Below are 23615 nucleotides of genomic sequence, written 5' to 3'. Positions count from 1 at the left end.
ATATATATATATATATATATATATATATATATATATATCTTCAGTACCTCTGCATACACCCATTTTGTGGTTGAGACCCAAATAGACCCAAATCTTACATCCAACTTAAATGTATTTTTAACATGTGTCTCTCAAAAGGTAGGCTACTCGAGAACTTAAATAGATGCATTTGCCTGTGGCATCTGTATAGACCTTGGAATCCTATTGTTGTCACACATATTTTATTTTGTTAAAAAAAAAGCCACACTGATTTGAATAGGAGTGAACAGATTTCTTTTGAGGGCCTCAAAAGTTCACCACCATTATTTGCAGACAGAAGCCTAAAGAAAAATGTGAGAATTATACAGAAAAATCATTAATCACCGCTTCTCTTTAAACAAGTCTTCTCTCCTATTGTCATTCGGCAGCACAACTGCTCGGACCTTCTGCTAGGAGGGGAGTGAAATCTTGAAGGGCACTTGAAGACATCCCCCCTCCCTCCTCTACCATCTTCTATTCACCAAGTCATGCCACAAGAAAACTTTTTTGGCGAGGGATGTCCCATGAAGAATCTCTTGAAAATGTTAGCGCGAGTGAGAATCTTCGCAGGACGAGAGATGGCAGCGTTTAAGGTAGAGTACTTTTTTTTATTTGCAGCACTTTTAGTGTTTTGAGTTTTATTGCTTTATGGCCTTCTCGCAGTTGGGTAGCAGAGGCACATTTGTCGTGTTGCGCCACGGATGGGTTTTATGGCTGCTTTGACTGTAAGGGTAGCTTTTGGGAACCGGTTGTCGTGTGTTTGTGATAACTTCTAGGTGTGTGCCATCACAACTAAAGTGGTAGAATGTTTTCCTTTTCGTCTTGGAGTAACTCATCTGTAGCATTGTTACATGGTGTATTTGTGGGTGTTGGTGCTGAAGTAGTATGGAGTGCAAAAAAGAAAAAAAAAAAGCGAGCGTCTGTTTGTCCCTTCGTGTGCGCGTGAACGCGCATGTGTGTCTTATATCAACACTGTGAATATGCATGAGTTGCAATGTGCCACATACACATGCAATATGTAAGACACCTAAGTCTCCCAACTGCGAATATGACATGCTGCCCTGATGACTGTTGTTAATGACACTTTATTTATTTTGCATATCACGTGTGTATGTCTTTCCCCACCCTAAAACGCCTTTGTATTCCATCAGAGAGCTTGGGTTGCACACAGGTGCAAAGTGGCCGGTTTCGAGAATAAATTATTCGATGCTCTGTTGGTCAGACAGGAATGAAAAGCACCGAAGAGAATGTCTCGAGAGCAACTATTTCCCTAAAACAAACGATTTGTAGCAAATTGCTTCAGTTACATGTTGTGTGCTTAGATGAGCACCAGTGGTCTGATACGGGCTCACCGCCATTTAACCCCTGCAAATCAATCTTTTGTTCGTATTGGAGAAAAGGCCAGTGGTTCTGGTTTACGGCTTTCGCCTCCCTCTGCGAACCTGTGTAGCATGAAGCGTGGCTAAAAAGACAAAAATATAGAAACTGATATTGAGGGAAGTTGAGGGATGACAGAAAAAAATCGATTCTTGCAGCAGGCAGAATGGGTTCAACTGGAGGACACGTTTTTCTGACCGATTAGGTCTGTTGCGAAGGCTCAGACTGACCCTTCTGAAACCCTTGACCCGACGCGGACAGGACAGCGCTACGTGTTACATGGTCAACAAAACCCTAGGGCGAGTTTGCCATAACAGCGCGGCCGGGGCACTGTAACCCCAAGGGCACCGTGCTATCTCTTCACTCAGACAGTCTAGTAAACTATCGGGGGCCCTTAAAACAACAGCAGCCGTGGCCTTGCAAAGACCCATCCTTAAACATCTCTCCCGTCTTTTGGTTTGAGCAGCTTGTGAAAGGCCCGAATAGTCACCATGCGTGTCAAGACCTGCAGTATGCACACCGCCAGATTACTTTACGATTTCCTTTCTATGTATTTCAGTAGCTGTAACACTGTGAGGGAGGCCAAGAGGGCCTTCCGCTCCAGAAATATGACGGCTATTTTGTGTGACAACGCCTCGCATTGTATCATGTAAGCCCCCTCCTTCTTGCTCTCCTTGTTCTGGTCTCTACTCCCTCCTTCAAGGTTTGTTGGAAAGCTCGCCGCTTGGCCTTGTAACGCTGATGTGATGGTGTGGTGCCTGTTTTAGCTCACGCCGCTAATTGCGAAACAAATAGCCCTCGCGCATTGCTGAATTATTATTGTGAAAAGCCACGGAGCGGAGGTCAGCACCGCATAGTCACAGAGATATATGGCCCGCGCGCGCCAGCTTTGTGGGCCTGGGCTGAGAGCCTGTGTGTGCGTGCGTGCGTGCGTGTGTTTTAAAGAGACACATATTAAGTAAGGCAAATCACCATTGTTAACTTTGCCAGCAAAACGCAACCCCTCCCTTTTCTGCTGCATAACTAATCTACTATTTCATCAATATTACTGTACTATTACCGATCTCCATCTACACATGGTCTACTACAACTATTTAGTAAATATGTTTAATCTCTTGTTTTGAAAAAATGCAGATTAGGCGTGCATTTATTTCTTTAACTCTCCGTATCTCTCCAACCGGGCTCCTCTTCATTCGATATTAATATTTAACTAACTGAATGGTTGCTGCGATACAGATTCCATTATTTCCTGAGATAGCGAAGAGTAATGAGTGAGCTCACTAAAGAGGAATATTCAGGTGCTTTATTTGTTACTCTTGGCTTCTGAAAACGTGACTTCTCATTTAATGTGCAACTAACAGCTCGCGCATGCTGCAGTTATTCCTACTGCACATTATAGTCATAATGATTAGGTTCGCTGATAGCACGTGAAAATATCTAATACATTATTATTTTGATTAATAAAATTATTGTTATTGCTAATAATAATAATTTTTTTTAAGACGCTACATTTTAAACACTATTTGGGTTAATATAAATCCTTTCCCTGATTGCAGTTTAATAACAAACGAACCTGACACATGGAAAACGCACGTTTACCTCAACAAGCAGCTGTCCTGCAAGTCTCCCCATCAAAGAATATAATTTTTTTAAAGGCACTACGCCTTCTGCCGCTTTTGACAGATTTACAGTCCCCAATAAAAGAGGGTATGCTCAGTGCCGTAAATCAATCTCCGCCGCTCTGTATAAACCTAGCCTTTAACCAAACGTTCTGTTTACTTAAGCGCCTGTAAAATCTGGGATATTCATTGACTGATTTTTTCTTTATAATCTGAGCTCTCTCTTTTCGTCTTCTTCTTCTTCTAATAATAATAATAATAATAATAATAATAATAATGTTGTTTATTATCAGTACTGTTGATCTTGCTGATGCACGTTTAGTAAATTACAACTATTAAAGAAATATGAAAGTAATTTATTACTTGCATTGTAAAAAGCTGGCGACACAGAATATATTAATAGACAGGTCTCGAATTTTAATATAATTCCTATCCCATTTTTGGACGTTTATTTTAAAGATTCGGTTTCTAGATGTTTGTTATTTCGTTTTAACTTAGCAGATGATTAGAAATCAAGAGAAAACAAAAAGAAATACGGAGTTTAACTCTATTCCCATTGTCCTAAAAGAATTTAAAGACATGCATGAACAAAACAATCGCATTGTACTTTCAAATTATTTTTGTTATTGGGTACTTTTTTTTCTGTTTTGAGCATTGCTAGCATGCATGCACTTCCATTTTTCCATTTTGTAATAATTAAAAACTGAAATACAGACCTTATAATAAAAAAATTTTAATAAACCTGAAAAATATATAGTGATTAATTCTTAAAGTCACATATTTTAAAAGCACATGTGTAATCGTTATCCATTTGGGAATCACACAATTTAATTTTATTCTTACAAAGCAGTCAACAGAGTCACATACATACATGCTTTAATCTTGATAGACAATGGTGCTTAATGTTAACATTGATATAATTCACATATAGTTCAAATACAAATACAAATATATCATATGTATTTGTTTGTATTTACACCGCCACAGCTATCTTGCAAATGAGAAAATGCATGGACTGAATTGCACTATTGCGAAGAAATTTGCAGAGGTTCAATTGCACATAAAGCTTATCTTTATTGCATTTACATTCTTTGGCAAATAGTCTAATTGCATTTGATAAAAACTGCTGCGAAGCTGGCTACACTTTACTCGCGCGTCTTATTCGTTCCTTCGAGCTGTTTTGATTGAAATTAGCTATAGAAAAGACGGTGCAGATTCTTTGCTAGAATTCTTGGAAGCACAACAGCAAGTCAGCCTATTGTTTGACCTTCAAAGTCTCTGTACTGCTCCGTTTCTTTTGACTCAGCCCCAGGTCTATTGTTTCCTTTTTTCCTCAGTGCTGTGCAGAAGGGCATCCTACCATTGTTGCTTAGGGCTCGCGGCAGGGTCTCCAAAAGAGATTTTCTCCCCTTTATCTGTCGCATGCTACCTGTCTTTGCACAGCTTAAGAACGCCAAAAAAAGATTAATATTAATAATAATAATAATTCAAAAATAAAAAAAATAGCAGCTTGATACCTGAATGCGGATACATTTGGGCGAAATCAAACATCTACAAAACTACCAACTTGTTACAAAGGTGCTCTCTGCATTGGAAATGTTCGAGCCGTTAAACTGACTTAATTTCGATAAAATGTCATAAACGCGTGGTTGTAGTGTTAAATAAGCTGGCAAAGAATCAGTGATGAAAATTGGGTATGTGATATCAGTTGTAATGCCAACAGCCATTCATCAGAGTGCTTGTTATCGTAAGAATTTCTTCACAGAGAGAGAGAGAGAGAGAGAGAGAGAGAGAGAGAGTCTCTTTTTTATTTATCATTCTTTAATGTATATTCAAAGTAGTGTTACAAAGAAATCAAACAAGAAATCAATATAATATTAAGGACAATATTTTGGCTTGAAAATCATCGCAAAGTAGAGAAAACTAAAGGAAATATGAAACGCTGATCACAAATGTTAGCTATTTCACAGGAAAATGACTGAATACGCAACTAATAAAAGTAAAAAAAACTATTTTAATTAAAAAATGTCTAATAAAAATACTTAGGCGTATAAAAGACAGAAAACGTGCACGCAAATGAACCCATTATATTTATCTATGCATAGCCTACCATATAGGTTATCATTTACCACATAGAAGCTCGTGCCGTAACAAACTTTTTTCTTTACCTTTGTCCTGAATAGTATGAAGAATTTCATTTTACGAATAAAAAGGACAGAACAGCATGTAGTGTAGCTGTGGAGTGTTGGGTCATAGTAATCCCGCGAGCGTGCAAGCCGTGGTGCCCCCATCCCCCTCCTGGTCACGTGATTCATTAAATAATTAATGCAGTGGTTGCAGAATAGATATGTATTCGTCAGGAATATCGCAGACATGGTCTCCTAGTGTCTGACGTGAAATTCAACTGTCCTTTTAAAAACAAGCCCTATAGCGGAGCGAAAAAAAAGCACAGGCAGAGACCCTCACAGAGGCTGCAATGAAACAAATTTGGACGGGGGAGCGTCTCACCGTGTGAAGCTTGTGAGTATACGAGGAAACGGGGAACGCCACTTCGACCGCCGCCACCGTTCCAGGCTTACCCGACTCCTTATTTGCTGTTTTGTGGTGTTGTGGTAAATATCGTCCAGAAATACTCATCCTCGCCATGCCTTGTCATCATGCATGTATGTCTCACAAACCCATTCCATCGTTTAAATTCAGCTGCCAACAGGAGTGATGCGACATGTCATAGCATTACACCGTGATCTATTCATATCATGTATATATATTTCGAAAAGCAGCGTGTTACTCTTCTTTTCTTCCCCGTCCCACATAAACCATCTCTCTCCCTTCCTTTGCATGTCCCCCTCTCTCTCTCACTCTCTGTACCGTCTTTTCAGCCAGCTACTTCGCTTGATTTATAGTGATATGCGTGTCAGCGGCAGCGGGGCTGCCATTGTGTATTTGTGAGGGAGTTGTGTTGTTTATGGCCGTCTGCGCGATAAATCATTTCTCTTTGAAAATGATGGGCGAGCGACGATATGCGGGAATGAGGAAGAGATTCCCCGGATTACCGTTTAGGCTCGCCGACTTTCTGTTTCGAAAACGGCCCGCGAACCCTTCGCTTTTGCCCTCTCCCTTCATCTTTAAGCCCCCCAAGTTGATTATCGCGAACGATTTACGACAATGGATCAGCGACTAATATGAAGGCTAAGTAGCTGCAGGTCTTGAGTTACTGAATATGCAATTACCAATTAAGGGAAGATTTGTTTAAATTTGGCAAAACGGGAACGCCTCGTCGCCTTGTAAATCTCATAAAAGTGTCCGCGCCCGCCAGGAAACTCATAGCCAGGGGTCTCATACCTGGACTGCAGCTGTTTTTCTTCATGGTGTAAAAACCTAATTGGAGCACTTACTGAGCAGAAAGGGGTAGCTACTGATTTAGTTTATTCTGAACTAGAACATTGACAGAGCTTGAATTGCCTTTAAGCTAAAAGAGGGTCTCGGACTAGCCTTTCAGACACAAAGATGATATTTTTTTCCTCAAATTCCTTTTTTTTGTGTGGGACAAATTGAATATTGCCTGATTTAAGAGTAGGCTTTTCTGATTTGCCTGAGTACAGAAGGCTTTGATAGCCTTTTCATTGTTACAATCAATTTTTTTCTTACAAGTCATTTCAATACTGTGAAAACTGAAAGAATAGCACAGAAATCTGCCTCACTGGCTGGCATGCTATTTGAACTGGACCCCCCCCCCTTATCTGCGAACGAGGAGGAGGCTTGTCAAGTGAGCGACTTTACCTGTAGTAAATCTTGTTTATGGCGTGTTAATGTTATTTCGTAGAGATGGCAATAATTGTGCAATGCACATGCAGAAGACGACCACAAACAAAGAGATTAATCGATCTTTATTATTTTATTCACACAAACATAAAAACATGCACTTATTGTAATCTATGGGTTTAAGGTAAAAATAAAACTATAACTGATATTGTTACTGTTAACAGCAATAAATGAACAGCAGGAATAATCATCATCATCATCATCATCATAATAGTAATAATAACAACATCAACAACAACCTTTTGCTTTATAGCACTGCCATTGTTTTAGGCAATACAAACCTTTGTGTAGCAAAATTAGAATAACTCCTTGGCTCCTATCAAATATTAATGGGCACACCGGCATGGCAAGCACGTTCAAAATGTATAATTCCAGCAGCGCTCCATGTTGCCGGGCGCTGTGTCAAAAACAATATCCGAGCTCATTTTGGAGGATGCGCAGGGGGCGAAAAGATGGGACATTTTTTCGTGCAGGGACTCGCCAGGCGGATCTCATATCTGATTTCACATGTCTAGTGACAGCAGAGGTTGAATAAATGATTCAAAATGCCAGTCAGTGTGGATAGACATTAAGAGTCCCTATTTCTATGCAGAAAAAAATAGTTGTTCATGTGTAGTTATACAATTAGGTTTATCACACAAGTTAGTGATACAGATTAAACAGCAATTTAATAAAATTAAAAATTAAATATAAACCTTATATTTATTAAATAATTATTAAAATATTACATTTATAATTGTTACGTTTTAAATCTTAGTATGCCAGTCGTACAAATTACAAGTAATGTAAGTATCAGCATTAAAATCGTGGAGTAAAACTATTTAAGTGCCCATAAAGAAAGCAAACCCAGATAATTGTACATCAATTTATTTTGCGTTTAGATAATTCTATGTAATGGATAGGCCTGTATATATGACTGGAGATGCTTGTTGGCCTATTTTCTTTTTATCAGACAGTATTCCGATAGTTCATCACTAGCAAGATTCCTTAGGCTTTGGATTGGATGTCGGCCATATTGTCCTCTTATTGCATCCAAATGTACACTAACAAGATGGAGCGATGTATAAACTAAGCTGCCGTTTCGCAATTTAATCTTTAAACCTTCTATCATTTTGACTAATTTAAAGCAAACATTCCCACACTTGACAGAGCAGACATAAACGCAAGACAACTCAAATGTATAATAATAATCAAAATATTTCGGCATGGCTAACTTAGAAAACGCACCCCGTTTTCTGTGGAATGTATATGCAGTAAATAAACACATAAAATAAATATCGTCTAAACGACATACCACGAAACGATCATAGTTGGATGTTCAACGAGTATAGTTGTGTTTTCGCTATCACTAAACAATCGTTCAACAATCATAGCAAATACTCATCTATCACTAAGCATGGTGACTTAATGGAATCATGTTTTTGGTTCCATACGGAATCTTGTAGCCCCTTTGTCTTTCATTGGATTTGTAATTTTAATTGGGCCAGCAGTAGCAGTTGTATGTAGCTACGATTTATTTTATGTTAGCTTAGGTGAGTTTTCCAGGTGTTCCCCCTGTCTCCTAATGCACGAATAATTACCCATTTGGAAATAAATCAATATCAAACCTCTCTCTTATTCATAACGGTCTACACAGAGCAACGATTGAAAGCACATGAAAAATGAGCAGAGAAACGCTATCCAGAGGCTACATACTGGATTTTCATCCATTTGAGGAGCATGGGAGAGCGCGATAAAAGAATTCAGCCGGAAATGTTCGAGCCAGCGTCTGCCTTTTTATGCGGTGGCTAAGAATAGCATGGATACTATCATCACACTTTTAAATAGTTATAATTGAACTTCCGTCTATGTCTGCTCGGTGTGTGTGAGCGCACGCGCCTGTTGTTTTCTGCTATATCTGCGTGGGTAGTGTACAACTTAGCACACAAAAGCATCGAAGAACGAACGCCAAGTGCAGTGACTTGAAGGTTTGCAGTGTAAGGCTAGAGCTAGCACAACAAAACCGACTGAAGCTACCACATGAAAGACTGCGCAAGATTATTTTTGTAAACTCGAGAAAGCGCAAGCATCGCGCTTTAGCTATTTATTGGAATTTGGCATCATTCCCTTAAAATGAAAAAAGGAGACAAGAAACGTGTTGGATGTCGACAGGGAAGGGAACAATTATCGGAATGAGGTTGACCGTGTTCGCCCTTGCCGAAGCCTGCAGGTTGCAATAACCATATGGCCCATGTGTTGGCCCCGTAGCCGTGCAGTCCCCTATTGGACAAACGAACCCCGTTGGCTTCTCCACCCTGTGTGTCCTGTCAGTCCACTGGTTCACTAGTTCACCGTGTCAATCCACCCTGCTCCGCGCAAGCAGCGAGAGGAAAGCAGACAGCTTGAGGCTAGAGGTGGATTTTTTTGCCTGCTGGTGAGTGGTGCTCCAGAGCAGTCGCTCGCCAAGACTCAGAGCCTGGGGTTCGGCTGAAGGAAAAACGAACTCCCGGAGTATTGGGGTTGTGGACGCCTAAGTGGAGTGCGCGCGCATTAACAGTTCCCAGCGCGCCTATGAACGCTTTGATCCACAAAGTAGACTCATTTTGTTTTATGCAAACGTTTAAATCGATAAGGAAGCTATAAAACGTTACATTCTCGCATCGAGCAACCATTTATATACACCTATAAAAAAAATCCTTGCATGGCAGTCAATCGGTTCCGTCGTTTTGCGTAAATATTCCAAAAACAAAGACCCATCTTCGGCGGAGAGATCGGGAGGAATGCTGGATGTCAGGTAAGATTTGCAAGCTTCGAATGATCCCGCATGCCTGGACTCTTCCTTGTGTCCCGAGCTCGTCTGCCGACAAGTCATTAATTATCCGTTGTGTGACCTAGAGTCATCCCTGGGTGTGCCCGACTTCGAAAACTTTTTTCTTTGTTTTCTAACAACCGGAGACACTTGCTTTAAACTGGTAACCGATGAGGGCTACAAGTTGGCTCATTTCCCACATACCTCACTGCTTTTCTTTTATTAGCCTGTAGTTCTGCATTTTTTAAAAAAAAATTTTTAAATCGATGTTATACCTCATAAGTTTCCTGATCAGTTAGCCTAATTTCTCAAATGCTCATTGATTGGAAAAGTGTGGAGATTCGCGCAGAGGCCTGAAAGTGTAAAAAGACGACAGATTTATGACCTAAACAGAGGACTGCTTATTCTACTAACAGCTTCTAATTTCGACCTTTGCTTTGCTCTCCACTGAACGCGCCACAGGTATCCCAATACCTGTAGTAATAATTGTTATTATTTTTCAATTTTACTGCTTGTAAAACGACTGGTGTCCCTAAAACCTACAGTAGACGCAAGCTGTCAAAGGTAATAGAGGAGCGGCTAATAATTCAAATGTGGCCTCAAGGTAGACGGCTATATTGAAACATACTATCTCCTCTGTGTTCCCAGCTCCTTGGTCGTTTAAACGTGGACTTTTTAAATAAAGAAAATAAATAAATAATTATATAAGCAAATAAAATAGCTTAGCTCGAATAACTTGTGCACAGTTTACAGTTTACTATAGCCAAACCGTGTAGTGACTTTCATAAATTTTAATACAAATATATATATAGAGTGAACGACTGAAAGGGAACTAAACTATTTTGAAGACAGCTCAGCTACTATTAAAAATAAATAGTTATTAGTAGTAGTAGTAGTATTTTGTGTGTGTGTGTGTGTGTGTGTGTGTAAATGAATTAATGCGATTATAATTAATTGATTTAGGAGACTACAAAAAATAATAATTTAAAAAATATCTCGCGTAAAATGTAACTCTTTCGTTTATTATATATTATATTATTTGTCCTTTTTAATGATAGAAGACGGGAAAATGGCTTTTATAATATAGGGACAAATAAATAATATAATTAAATGCCAACAAACTTTGACTATAAATCATTTAAAGGTTCTGACACAAATGTTTGACATCAAACAAGTTAAAACTACATTGTTACTTGCAGACATATGCGCCAAAAGGTACTACAAGCTCAGAAAACAGCCTTCTGAGTCAATCTGCGCGCTTTGACACATTTCGAAAAATCTCTTCTCTAAGTACTTTTGGTTTTGTTGTTGTCTTGGTGGTCGTTTGCCCAAAACAGAAATTGTGACCAGCGGTTTCCGTGAACTAGTGTACAGGTCTGAATAAAACCACAAATGTCTAAGTGGATATAATTTAATTGATTTTATAATAAATCACTGACAGTACAGAGAGAGGACCAGTTAGAGAGAGCAATTTAAAGTACAGTGCGACTGTCAATAGGTCATAAAGCTTTTTTTTATGTATATATATATTTTTTTTTTTTTCCAGTCTGAATAGTTTATTGCTGTCATAATTATAACAGTCTGTGATTTTCATGGGCACCAATACTGCAATGGTGTGTGGAGTTATGTCACTTTACGTAAGCGCGTATTTAAACGGCGACCACAAAAAGATCATTTAACGACTGATTTAACTTATCTTTTACTCTTAAAGTTAAAACCAGATCCAACTGCAACTGTTTCTCTTCTAAAAGGGTGCAATTTTATTTTCTCTTCTCATTTGTCAGATTTGTGAAGTTGGCAGTTTTGGGGACCCTGGGGGCATGGGCCTTGGTTGACCCAAAGACCCTGTCTCTTCCTCAGTCAGTGTCTTCATTCAAAAAAAGTTAAACATTATCCACCCTATGCACAGATGGTCCTTAAAAATTTACTTTGTGGTCAAAAAGTTTCACTTTTGATATAAGACCATCTGAATGAGTACTATTAGAGCAAGGAGGGTTACAGGGCGTTGCGCAGTAATACATAATCTTCGTTTCGTTTAGTTAGCCTTACCAGTAAGTCCACTTGGACGATATCTTAATCAAGGTTAAGCTTTACACCGGGTCAGTTACACAATATATCATTAAGTAGTACAAACATAACATTTACACAAAGAAAACCACCTGACCCCACTCCTAAACAATAAATAAAGATTCATTCGCATATGAGAAAAAGTTCTTCTCGGTGCGCGTCTTTGTTGTGACCATTGCGCACGGGTCAGAAAGGCGAACCAGAAATCTTAAGTTAATGCTATATGCGTGGGTGTCAGAAACCAAGCCCCCTGCCCATTCACACAGCCTGAGAGAGCAGAAACGCCTGTAATCGTTCAAAGATTGGCCACAGAAGGCCTAACTTATCCAGCGGCCTCACACTAAAGTTTGTGGTGTTGAAAGTTGGATGTCATCCGCCAGACTGCAAGAGAAAAGAAGACATAGCTAGCCGCTCCCAGCTTAAAACAGCCTCCTCTCTCGGCATTTGGGTATGCTAAGCGTTCGAGCTCATTACTTTTCAAAGCACTGGAATCCAACGAACGGACTTGATGAAAGCTCACCATTTCTGTGATGGGAAGGCGATGTCAGTGTTTTTTTGCTGGGTGGCACTCAAGAAAAACGAGGCAGAAGTCACTAATTGCGGATTCTAAATGAAAATGCATGTTTTTTTTTTTTTTTTGGGATTTATTAGACTATAGACTTTAAAAAGACGTTCTGACGCATGCGTGTCACGTGAACGAAGGATTCAGGGCATTATTTTGGATTTGGGAAGAGGGCCCTTGAGGTATCGCACAGTCACTACTAACTCGCCAGTTCACAACCGCCTGGTAAATTACACAACAAATGGGATGAGGTCGGCTTTGCGCTGACTTCCAGAAGGTGCCATACGTGCTTCTCAAGAGCCTGTGGGCGTACAGGACGGGAGATTAACGCATAAATATAAGACATTACAAGGGGATTCCAAAGTACCTCTGATTGATCATTAATCTGGTGAGTTATCGCACCTCCGCGGAAAGGTCAAGCTGCAAACCCAGTGCCAATCTGTCAAAGCCAAGCCGCGCGCCTCTTTTAGTTTCGCGTGTTTTTCTCTCTCTCCCATGTTTGAACTTACGTGTTGCATGCATATTTTTGAAACGAAGAACTATATTACAGATGGCTACGACCATGCAGAGAGGTGATGCAATATCCGAGGTTGAGAGGGATAATAAAGTTGAAAATGTAACTGGTTTGTAAGTGAGTAGACAAGAGTTCACAGTGTGAACTATGCAATGCAAAAGTAGCTTTACTATATTTAAACGGTCTGACAAAACGAACACAATGTCCCACTGCCCGTGCATCCACTTAATATGCATTTATATAAATGATGCAGGAGCCCTTTGTTGCAGAGCCCGCAGTATTGAGCGCACGTGAATCCAGTTGTTGTTTCCTTTCGACCCTTCGATAGCCTGAACAATAATTATACGCTACTGGAACGCTTTCCGTGTAATAGAGGAGAGGCTGGTTCGGCTAAGCCGTTTCTCTCTGGTTGCTTTCGCTTCCATTTTCCTCACTAAAAATTGGCTCATCAGCTCTTCTGGCTAGGAGCTGCCTCCTCCCTTTGTTCTGAGAGCAGCAGCGTTCCTGCTTGCTGGGGCACGAGCACCATTCACTTTATAGGTAACTTTAGGTTAGTCCAGCAAGGCTGCGGGTCGCTGGCGTGTTACCGGGGACGAATCGACCCAAAAATACCCGGACAGCGGTAGAAACGAGCCCGGGTGCTGGGAATGGAATCGAGCCAACGGCGTGCGTAAGTGCGGGGATGCAATAAATAACTTTATAGCGCTGTAGGCCGCAGAGTCGGGGAGGTCGGGGGAATCCTCGTTTTGATTTATGTGTTTGGGGTAGCTGTCACGAGCCGGCGAACGAAACCGTCCAACGTTTTTATTCCACTTTTAATAAGCGCTGCTATGCAGACCAGCAAGGCCATTTCATTCCATTTCTGTTCAGGCCATCGCCTACTGTATATATCCATTTTCTGTCCTCCAGGGCACCCGTTTGGATTAAGGACTGTGTTTATCAAGTTTATGGGCGGATTTTATACCAGAATGGTGGGGCTCGCGCTTCATGATTTTCTCAATGTTCGCCGAACGTTGTTGCATGTTATATTTAAGCATTTTCAACCTGTTTCGTAATTTGTATGATTTATATGATGATTGTATTTTAAACGTTTAATGTTATTTTATTATTATTATTATAACGACTATTGCTATTATTAAGCTATTATTATTATTATTATTATTATTGTTGTTGTTGTTGTTATGTCATTATCTGTTTATCTGTTTTTTAATTGTCTGGGGATGTTATGTAACTATAAATTATTAAATATTGCAGAACAGAAAAGTAGGCCATTCTTTTTCACAAGGCCAGAAGAGCTTGTTATGTTGTCAAACACTGACGAAGAAATGCAATTTAACTACAGATTTTCAGTATCACGTTTATTCCTTTATTCATCTGTATATTTTCAGTTTGAATAAGAGTTTGAATATCCATGGTTTGGATTTTCAAATTACCCTTCCTGCTGTCAGTAAATCCGTTAGGAAGGCCAAAGGTTCTGTTTTAAATTATTAGAAATATCATACTTAATTCAATATATGTTGAAAATCAATAGAAGTAAGGGACTTTGGGATACAGCGTAAATATTTTCGTTGGCCTCGAATTTCTCTCTGTATTCCCGAACATAATTTAAGGTTAACATGTCGGTCAACAGTGGCCAACCATCAAATTGTCTCCGAGGTCAATTTCTCTACATGAGGTCTGATGTTCTCTATTGGATTTTTGGCGACCCCGTTTTGATTGCATCTCTCCCTTTTCTGTTCCTCTACTTACAGTTCCTTCTCGTTATCAAGAAGTTGCATCCTTGCATAAAATCTAGAAGTGATAAAGGACAATATCTCGGTAAGTGATTCAATCTTTTTTTTGCGTTTGACAGTGATTTATACCCTTTGGTTATGTGTTTGGGGAAGAGACTATTTTCTTTTTTTTTAAATTCGATTTTTTTAAACATTGGTATTATTATGAAATCTGAATTTATATTTTTACTGATTCAAATAATAAAACAAATTTGAAAATTCGCATGCTTTATTAAAATGTTTTAATTTCAAAGACATTTTCATACAATGCAGCATCAGAATTTTTAGTTGCAATAGCATGTAATAAATACAGTTCCATACAAATGCATGTTTGATTGCATATAATTAACCTAATTTTGATGGCAATTATACCTTTGCATACTGGAGGAACAAATTTCATAAAAAAATGTACAGGCCCCTATGCTATATTTATAGATGCGCATCTCGTGTGTGCTGCATTCACATTGTTTTTGAAATGTATACAAAGAATGTTGCCATTAGGAAAGAAAAAACAGTTAATTCTTAACTGAGACAGTCTATGAAATCTGCATTGCAGTGGTATAGCAGTATAGTGAGTTGGATGGTGATTACGTACTTTTTTTTTTTTCATTTTTTGGGGCTGCTCATGCGTAACATTTATTTGCAGAGTCTTTGAAAAAATCGCCTGACACCTTAAATAATTGCTAAGCAAACGGTGACTCGCAACTCGCAGTAAGTCCCACGCTAACATAACATTCACAACATGTTTTTGCCATGTAAATAAACATCCAAACAATAACATTAACAGCAGCTCATTAATTGTTTTGCCAAAAGGCTACTGGAGCTATTTGTTGTGTTGTTGTATGCCATATATTAATATTAGGGGCACAAAAATCTGAAAAAAAAAAATATATATATATAAATAACATCCATTAATGCCAATTTTTTTAAAGACCAATGTCGTATTAACGTAACACGATTTCCTCTTTAAATTGTTCATGTAGTACTAATTGTAATTGACAATGCAAAACGCGAAAACTTTTTTTTTCTTTTCATCACTGTTCTTAAAAAAAATTGAATGTTGTGGAAATGTATAAATGACGTTGCACAAACTAAAATACTCCATACAGCTGCGTAGAAAACGTAATCTGTATAATCTATACAATTTTAATAATTCTTTAATGTCCTGTTTCAACACAGACATACATTAGACTTAAAATCATTTTAATCGAACTCATTCATTTTAATTTTAAAAAGGAGTATCCAGGGATCCGCGTGAAGTAGGATAGAATGTCCGGAAGTGTAGTTTTGTTTGTGGTTTCTCGAGATGTACATCCATGGAAATAATGCACCAAGGCAGTGGTGTTTTTTTTTTTTTTTTTTTGCTATTCCATTGGAAAAGAAAGATAAATGTAACATCCATCACCGCGCAGCTCAATATGCTGTCCTTTTTTAAAATTACCAATATGATTCCCAGTCCATGAAAACCAGCATGCCATAATCCGAACTGTAAAATTCGACCCACTGTCTGAAAATAACAGTTTGTAAATGTTTATATCACAGCTGAAAGATGGCGAAATGGAAGACTAGAAATTGTGTTTTCTGCATTTCGTTGCCTCAGCCCACGTGTTAGTTAATTAGTGCCCTTTTAAGTGGCTCCCCATTGGATCCTTTTAGCACAGGTTGCAAAATAAGGAACAATGCCGTTTAGTAAAAAGTTGCAGACACCTACATTTTTGCCTTGTGCCTTCCTCCCACACCGTTGGTGATGCTCTCTATTCAAGCACCTAGAAGAAATGCATCTTTTTAAAGTTGCCCGTTTACAGCTGCCTGTGTATGGTGGAAGTCATAAATCTTACGTAGCCATAAACGACGGGGGTAGTGTCCTGAATAATAAAAATAGAGAGAGAGAGAGGGAGACGTGGTGTTTGGCTTAAGGAGAGAGAAGTAGCAATATCTCTTGAACACCTTCGTGGTGTTGTTCCCCCCCCACTTTTTTTCCATTTTGCTCCCGCGCCGGTTTTCTTCCTCGTTTCCTTTTCGCGTTTTTCCATTCTGTCCTCCATCCTTAAAGAATATGTTGATATTTTTCTCCTTTTAGTAGCCTATAGTAAAAACAGAAGAAACTCTCTCGTCTATTTTTTAACGTGCACGCGCCATCCATGATACTCACAGAACTTGTGTGACCAGGACTCCACAGAGCTTCTTAATATTAAAAAAAAAATCTTTCTTTTTTCTTTTTGGTGATTTGCTTTCACACCCCTCCCTCAGGTCTCAAGTCCGCCTGTTGTCTGTTCTCTTGTTCTTAAACCCCCACCTCATTGGTTTTTATATTTTGCGCATAAGTTATTATACTAGTTGGGTGTGTTGGCAGGGATGTGATGAAATATTAACAATACAGATAGAATATTGTTTCTGCCTCAAGCTAGAGGCAAGCCAGCGCTGAGAACGTACTTCCTGGTAATTTAATATACACCGGTAGAGTAAGAGAGGGAGAGAAAAATGGGTCCTCTCTGCTATATTTGCCTATTAAACAATGTTACTAGAGCATAATAGTTAAACCACACAAGTGAAAGAGACTCGGGGAAAAAAACTCGTCAGCTTCCGTTATAGACCCTTATCTTGTCCCGAGCGCCTGCAATTAGCATAAATTTTCACTGGTGACGCTGTTTGATGGGGATTAACGCTTGCGCCTCTCACATCCAGCCTGTTCCGTTATTTCCAATAGCTGGAAAGGCCTGGTGTTGACTACATACAATAACCTAGCAAAGACGAGCAAATAATACCAGCAGACCCCGGGCCCCGACATGAGACGGGGAGATGTTACGGCGAGTCGGGAGCCCACCTCGGATTATGATGTTCAATTTTGCGCCGTGAGGAAAAGGCGAGGGGAGATTGAAGGCGAAATCTGAGGCCATTGTTATCTGCGAGCAGGGCGTACCAGTCGACAGGGCGGCCAGGAGCAGTGCTGCCTGTCCTTTTGCAGCCCCCTCGCATACCTCAGATCTTTCATGCTAGACCGTCTCCCCCTTTCGCGAGCCGAGGGGAATCGTCCAGCAGCGCCCGCACTCTGGCGCGGGGCAGCCGTACTCGAGATACCCGGCGTTTGACGCGCGCTGTCTGGCTGGAATATCGAAACTGGTATGAGCTTTGGGCTTTTTTATTGATTGCAGCGTGGCCGAATGTGGAAAATATGATGCCTGCCCGAGCGTCTCTCGTCAGAGGCTAAGGTAAGCTGGTCTGAAATAGGCTATCGGTTTGTGAATGGCGGTATGTGTGTCCTAGTGATTTATGACCGTATGACTCCAAACGCGGTTCAAGAAGAGTTCACAATGCTTAAGCTTCCATTGATGCTGGAGCTTTCTTTCGCTACCTCTGAATAAATGCACCCCAGATTGTGTTATCTAGTCTAATTTTGGCTTTGTTACATAACAAAGGAAATAATTTCTGGGGGATGTTTTTTTTCATATATGGCTTTGGTAGAAAAGCGTGCGTTTCATTTTTCAAGACTGAGTTGGCGTTTTTACGCGAGCAAAGAAAATGCGGTGGTTAAACGTCGGTATGAAATATTAAAATGATTTGAACGATTTCAGCAAATGCTTCGATTGGCACCAAGGTGTGTTTTCATTTGATATTGAATTTGCACGTTCAAGGCCTATTCTTTCCGAATGCAAAGACTGTAGGTGTCTCTAATCGAAATATTTACTTACTATATTTTTGGGGGTTTATATGTAAGCTATCCTTTAGAATTTTACATAAATATCAGGTAACTTATTTTCGAATAGCAAAGAGGCGCCCAAGCAATGTTATGTTGTTTTTGTTGACGTTTGGGTTGGTCCTGCTCCTACTACGTCCGCTCTCGACTCCGTAATTGTGTTAGGGTTGGATCTACAGAAAAGTTGGTTATTGTGTTACCGTAACAAGAGGGCCAAGACATTACGTGTTCCATTTAATGGAACTGCGATATGATTTCATATCTATTATGCCTGTTTTTATACCCCCCTCTTCCTCTCCCCTGTCTCTCCCCTGAACAATTCCTTAGAGTAAATGATTAGGATTCCGGCCGTCCTCTTCGAAGATAAATGACCGACATTTGTGACGTGTTGAGACGGAGTCGATGTCCAAAAGCTGTAGCTCATATTTACGCTTTATACAACAGAAACACAAACCTCTCCTCAATATTTACATATTTATTTATAAATAATAGAATATTAATTGTAGGATTAGAAATATATAATGCAGAGAAGTACATTTTATAATCAGAAAGAATGATCTTTTCGAGAAAGACAAATTCACCGACTATTCCAGTTCATGTTAACAAAGGATTTTTTTTCTTTACGAGTTGAGCTTCTACAATAATGTATTTATGATCCACGAAGCTTATAATGTTGGTTCAAAATGTCATGGCATATTTCAGACGCTTTTCCTTTTGTTTTTAAACAAACAAAAGAAAAAAATACACATACTGTTTTAGAACAATCTAATGTCAGGATGATTAATTCTGATAATATTTCAAAACCACATATGCTATTTTGTGGAACACTTTACTGCTATTATTATTATTATTTTTTTTAATAATTATTATTATTATTAGATAGATAGATAGATAGATAGATAGATAGATACACTTATAAACCAGTATTATTTTTTATTTGATCAAATTAACATTTTTGTCTTTTTTGTATTTGATTTTCGCAACAAAAGCAAATAATTAAATGAATAAACAAGTATAATACGCTAAACAGAGTTTATGTAAAACAGGCCTTCGTTACATATGTGCATGTCATGCATGTGTATGTATCCATCGAAATATAACACAGAATTAAAATACCAATTTAGTCTTCCCGTCATTCTAGTACATATATGTATCATTTATGGTAATATACACATAACTAATTTTAAATTAAATTTGTAGCTATGGAGGAAGGACACGGAATAATTAGAAAAATTATATTGCCCACTGTGAAGTGAACTTGCAAGTATCTGATAAAACAAAAGCCACAGTAGTCCTCCTAAAACAGCTTACGCAATCTCTTGGCTTTCCCTAAGTCTTTTTTAATAACATTTACTACCCAGGCAGTGAGTGAGAATAAATGCCAGGTGCCTGTAAGTGTTTGAGTGATCGTTTTCGCCAGCAACCCCAGAGCCAAGCTGCGAGGTCTTGAGCTTTTTAAAGGGCTGGATTTGTCTATTTCGGTCCAGCGACCACTATGAATAACACCAACCGAAGCTTCCGGTGAAGCTTTCCCTATGCGTTCATAAAGACCAGCAACAAATTTAAAGAAACACAATGCCGGTTTGTCAGGGTTTAATGTTGCCCAAATACGTTTGTTTGTAACTGGAGAAAGCCCTCCAAAGATGGCCTTTGTGTCGGAAGCAAGAGCTCTCATATGTCCGCAGAGCTCGCCTGTATTGTCCATATTTGTTTTCTCTTTTAATAACGCTGTGCTGTCTTTTATTGTGTATTCAGTCCTGTTTTAATTGCAAAAATGATATATATATATATATATATATATGAACTGTTTTTACACAATATCAGAAGCTCAGAATGGAGCCCTAGCGTCAGCAATTATCTTGGCCAGTGATTTCTAACATCAACATTTTATAATAGGAGAGAATTTATTTATTTATTTATTCTTGCATATCAGAAAGAAAAACTACCACAACACAAAACATTTATTTAAGGGACAGAAGCATGATAAATCTGTAATAAAAAGTGCAATTTAAATAACATGCAATAGAAACAAAAATTTAATGAAACAATTTTGATGAAATGTAGTCTTCCAATCTGCAGGCTGCGTTGTGGGAACATGCTATTCATGTCATGGCGTCTTTCAGTGCAGTAAGATGGATTTACCTCGCGCCCCTCTTATTATGTGCCTCTTATAACCTTTCAGGTCAGCTTCCAAGAGGCCATTGGAAAGAGACCGTCACGTGACATCTAGTGCCAATGTTCTTCCAGAAGGTCGTCAGGACCCTGGTAGCCGGTAACTCGATTTTTGGAAATGCAGAAAACGACCTACTACGACAACTCGACACTTTTCGGAGGATACTCGTACCAGGGGACAAACGGTTTTAGCTATGATGCCCCGGCACCAGCCTTCCAGAACTCAGTGCATCTTGAGGGTGACTACCAAAGGTCTGCATGCTCCCTACAGTCGCTCGGCACCAGCGCACCCCCACAGCCTCAGCATGCCAAGACGAAAGAGCTTAATGGCAGCTGCATGCGGCCCAGTCTGCCACCTGAACACCACCCACCCCCCCAGGTTTCCCCTCCTCAGAACGCTGTAAACGTTGCTGCCTCAAATGCCACCCAGCAGCCAGGCGGCAGCGGTGGTGGCGGGGCCGGCAGTGGGGGCACGGCCAAATCGTCATCCAAGTCGTCCTCTCTGGCCCCAAACCCAGCTCTCGCGAAGCATATCTTTCCTTGGATGAAGGAGTCACGTCAGAACACCAAGCAAAAAAACAGCTCCCCTAGTGCAAGCTCAGCTAACGGTGTGTTTTCCAAACCCACTCTTCTCTTCTCTTCTCTTCTCTTCTCTTCTCTTCTCTTCTCTTCTCTTCTCACCCTACTTGACCGAGACAGATGTTGGCCAACATTATAAGCTTGAAATGGGATACAATGGGGGTGGGACTAAATCAGACCATGCTCATTTCATATGTTTTCAATATTTTTTAGCGATTGGATGTTTAACAAGGGGACAGGCCGGTCTATTTCAATGTATTGTACAACTAAAATAATTCTCAGAATTGTGATGATTATATGATTACACACTCTGAATATTTCTGACTATGAAAGCGTCAGAAGATTAAAAAAAAATCAGTACACAAGGATTATTGTTCAGATTTTAGATAGCAGCAATGCCACATCACTTGTCATACATAATTATCGTGTCCAGATAACAGAAGATTTATCCCACAAGCCTCTGAATCTGCATGTAGAGGTTTCTATCGTCTTAATCCTCCCTGTAAACCATTCAAAAGACAAACCATGTAGCAAACACACCGTTGCCTAGTGCACAGTATGAATCTGGCCCTGGGCTTTAGTTTTAATATGATTTACATACACAAGGTCAATGTTAGGGCATGCGTCTCTTAATAAATGCCAAAGTTATGAAGTGTTGACAACCAATATCAGGGGGATAAGTTTTTCATGGCCGGCTTTATTAGTGGGAACGATGCATTCAATTTCCGGGTGGAGTAATTATGTTTTATTTCATTCTCACCCCAGCGGAGAGCAGCGGTGGTGAGAAAAGCCCTCCGGGTTCTGCAGCTTCCAAGAGAGCACGCACCGCTTACACCAGCGCTCAGCTGGTGGAGCTCGAGAAGGAGTTTCACTTCAACCGATACCTGTGCCGGCCGAGGCGCGTGGAGATGGCCAATCTGCTCAACCTTAGCGAGCGGCAGATCAAGATTTGGTTCCAGAACAGGCGGATGAAGTACAAGAAGGATCAAAAGTTGAAAGGCATCGGCTCGTCCTCAGGGGGGCCGTCCCCCACAGGAAGCCCACCTCTCCCAATGCAGTCCTCAGCTGGTTTCATGAACTCTATGCACTCAATGGGCAGTTATGATGCTCCCTCCCCACCATCTTTTAACAAGCCCCATCAAAATGCATACGCCATGTCAACAGCCTATCAGAACCCAATGAAAGGTTGCCCCCCCCAACAGAAGTATGGAAACACTGCACCGGATTATGACACACACGGGCTACAGGGTAACAGTGGCACCTACGGGACACCAAACATGCAGGGTAGCCCCGTGTATGTGGGAGGTAGCTATGTTGATGCCATGCCTGCCACTGGGCCTTCTATGTATGGCCTCAATCACCTACCACACCACCAGTCGGCAAGCATGGACTATAACGGTGCCACACAGATGCCGGCGAACCAGCACCATGGACCGTGTGACCCACATCCGACATACACGGATCTGTCTGCACACCATCCTTCTCAGGGTAGAATCCAAGAAGCACCCAAGTTGACTCATCTGTAGCAGGTTTGGACAAAAAAATAAAAAAAACAGGAAAAATAAAGAAAAAAACGAAAGGAAGACAAGACGAAACAGACTAACCCATGGGGCGATGCAATGGGGTTGAAAAAGATGATCCAGTGGTTTATTGCCATGACTAGAGTTCAATGTTGTCCTTCCATTCATACGTGAACATACCTGAATTTAGTATCCATAGGTCTAAATACCCCTTTAAAATGACACACTTCATGAACAGTGGCTAGTTTATGCCAAGGAATAGACTGTCTAGCTGTATGACCTCATTACATCATCCTAAATGTTTGTGTACTTCTTCAGCATTATTGCTGCATTCCTCACACTTTGGAGGGCGGTACGGTATAGCTTACATTTAAACTTACTGGTGCAAGAAAACCACTGGATTGTTTTCGTCCACCACCCTTATTTCACATACCTCTTTTTTTAAACGTCTCAAAAAACCAGTCGATTTTTTTATTAACTTGTTCCCAAAACAGCAGTAGACTGGCACCTTGTCTTTAGCAAGACACAAGGTGATCAAGATATTCATCTCTTTTAAGTCCGTTTTACACTATGCTACCTATCACTATTAATGAGAAGTGAATAGAATTTTGTTATGGCTTTGACAGGGTAAAAGAGAAGAGTTGAGAATACTAGTAAATTAAAGTTCATTCCCTCGTTCTCAACTCGCTGCCCCTCCCTCTCCCTCATACTCCTTCCGCAGTTCTTTATCTTTCCCAATCTTTGGGTTCGCCTACATTAGTCCAAACTAATACGAAAGGCCCACATTTTCTCATTTCTTGACTTAACGTGGAAACAGGGTATATTTGAACAAAAATGCATGTCCGGGAAACCAAGCTACGGCGCAGACGTCTTTGTTTACGCCTAATGCGCTCTCGTCTGGGCATCATTGTTGCACTTAGAGTTTACATTTAATGGGTGAGGAAGAAAAGTAAATCTTATTTTGAATCGGAAGACCTTCAATCAGCGTCTTTCGCTAAGTGTGTTCACGTGAACATTCATAAATATATATTTATTTGTTATAGCCAGTTTAAATACTTTCTTTTTTGTATTATTTATCCCCATGTATTTATATCAATAAAAATGTACTTTT

At 39.9% G+C, this 23615-nt stretch overlaps 1 protein-coding gene and 1 long non-coding RNA gene across 3 annotated transcripts in view; one reads left to right on the top strand and one right to left on the bottom strand.

The window, feature by feature from the left end:
* Nucleotides 1-23615, bottom strand: part of LOC107662390 (uncharacterized) — a 254756-nt gene that overhangs the window by 24902 nt on the left and 206239 nt on the right. The window lies entirely within an intron of this gene.
* LOC107662380 (homeobox protein Hox-B3a-like) lies at nucleotides 552-23023 on the top strand. Of its 2 annotated transcripts, XM_016452375.1 has the most exons (4): nucleotides 552-611; nucleotides 14519-14585; nucleotides 20416-21013; nucleotides 21750-23023. In XM_016452375.1, exons 3-4 carry the CDS (start codon nucleotides 20524-20526, stop codon nucleotides 22508-22510), a joined length of 1251 nt encoding a protein of 416 aa, XP_016307861.1. In that variant the 5' UTR covers nucleotides 552-611; nucleotides 14519-14585; nucleotides 20416-20523; the 3' UTR covers nucleotides 22511-23023. The 2 variants fall into 2 exon arrangements, with proteins under 2 accessions (XP_016307861.1, XP_016307862.1); XM_016452376.1 differs by lacking the exons at nucleotides 552-611; nucleotides 14519-14585 and adding an exon at nucleotides 17495-17748.

This window comes from Sinocyclocheilus anshuiensis, unplaced genomic scaffold, assembly GCF_001515605.1.
Source record: "Sinocyclocheilus anshuiensis isolate Anshui unplaced genomic scaffold, SAMN03320099.WGS_v1.1 scaffold11, whole genome shotgun sequence".
Lineage (NCBI taxonomy): Eukaryota > Metazoa > Chordata > Actinopteri > Cypriniformes > Cyprinidae > Sinocyclocheilus > Sinocyclocheilus anshuiensis.
The sequence above is the reverse complement of the archived record's forward strand: the minus strand, read 5'-3'. Positions and strand labels throughout refer to the sequence as shown.

Coding starts and splice junctions, on each gene's coding strand:
- LOC107662380 (XM_016452375.1), top strand. CDS start 20,524: ATGCAGAAAACGACCTACTACGACAACTCGACACTTTTCGGAGGATAC. Junction 21,014..21,749: donor TAGTGCAAGCTCAGCTAACG/GTGTGTTTTCCA, acceptor TTCTCACCCCAG/CGGAGAGCAGCGGTGGTGAG.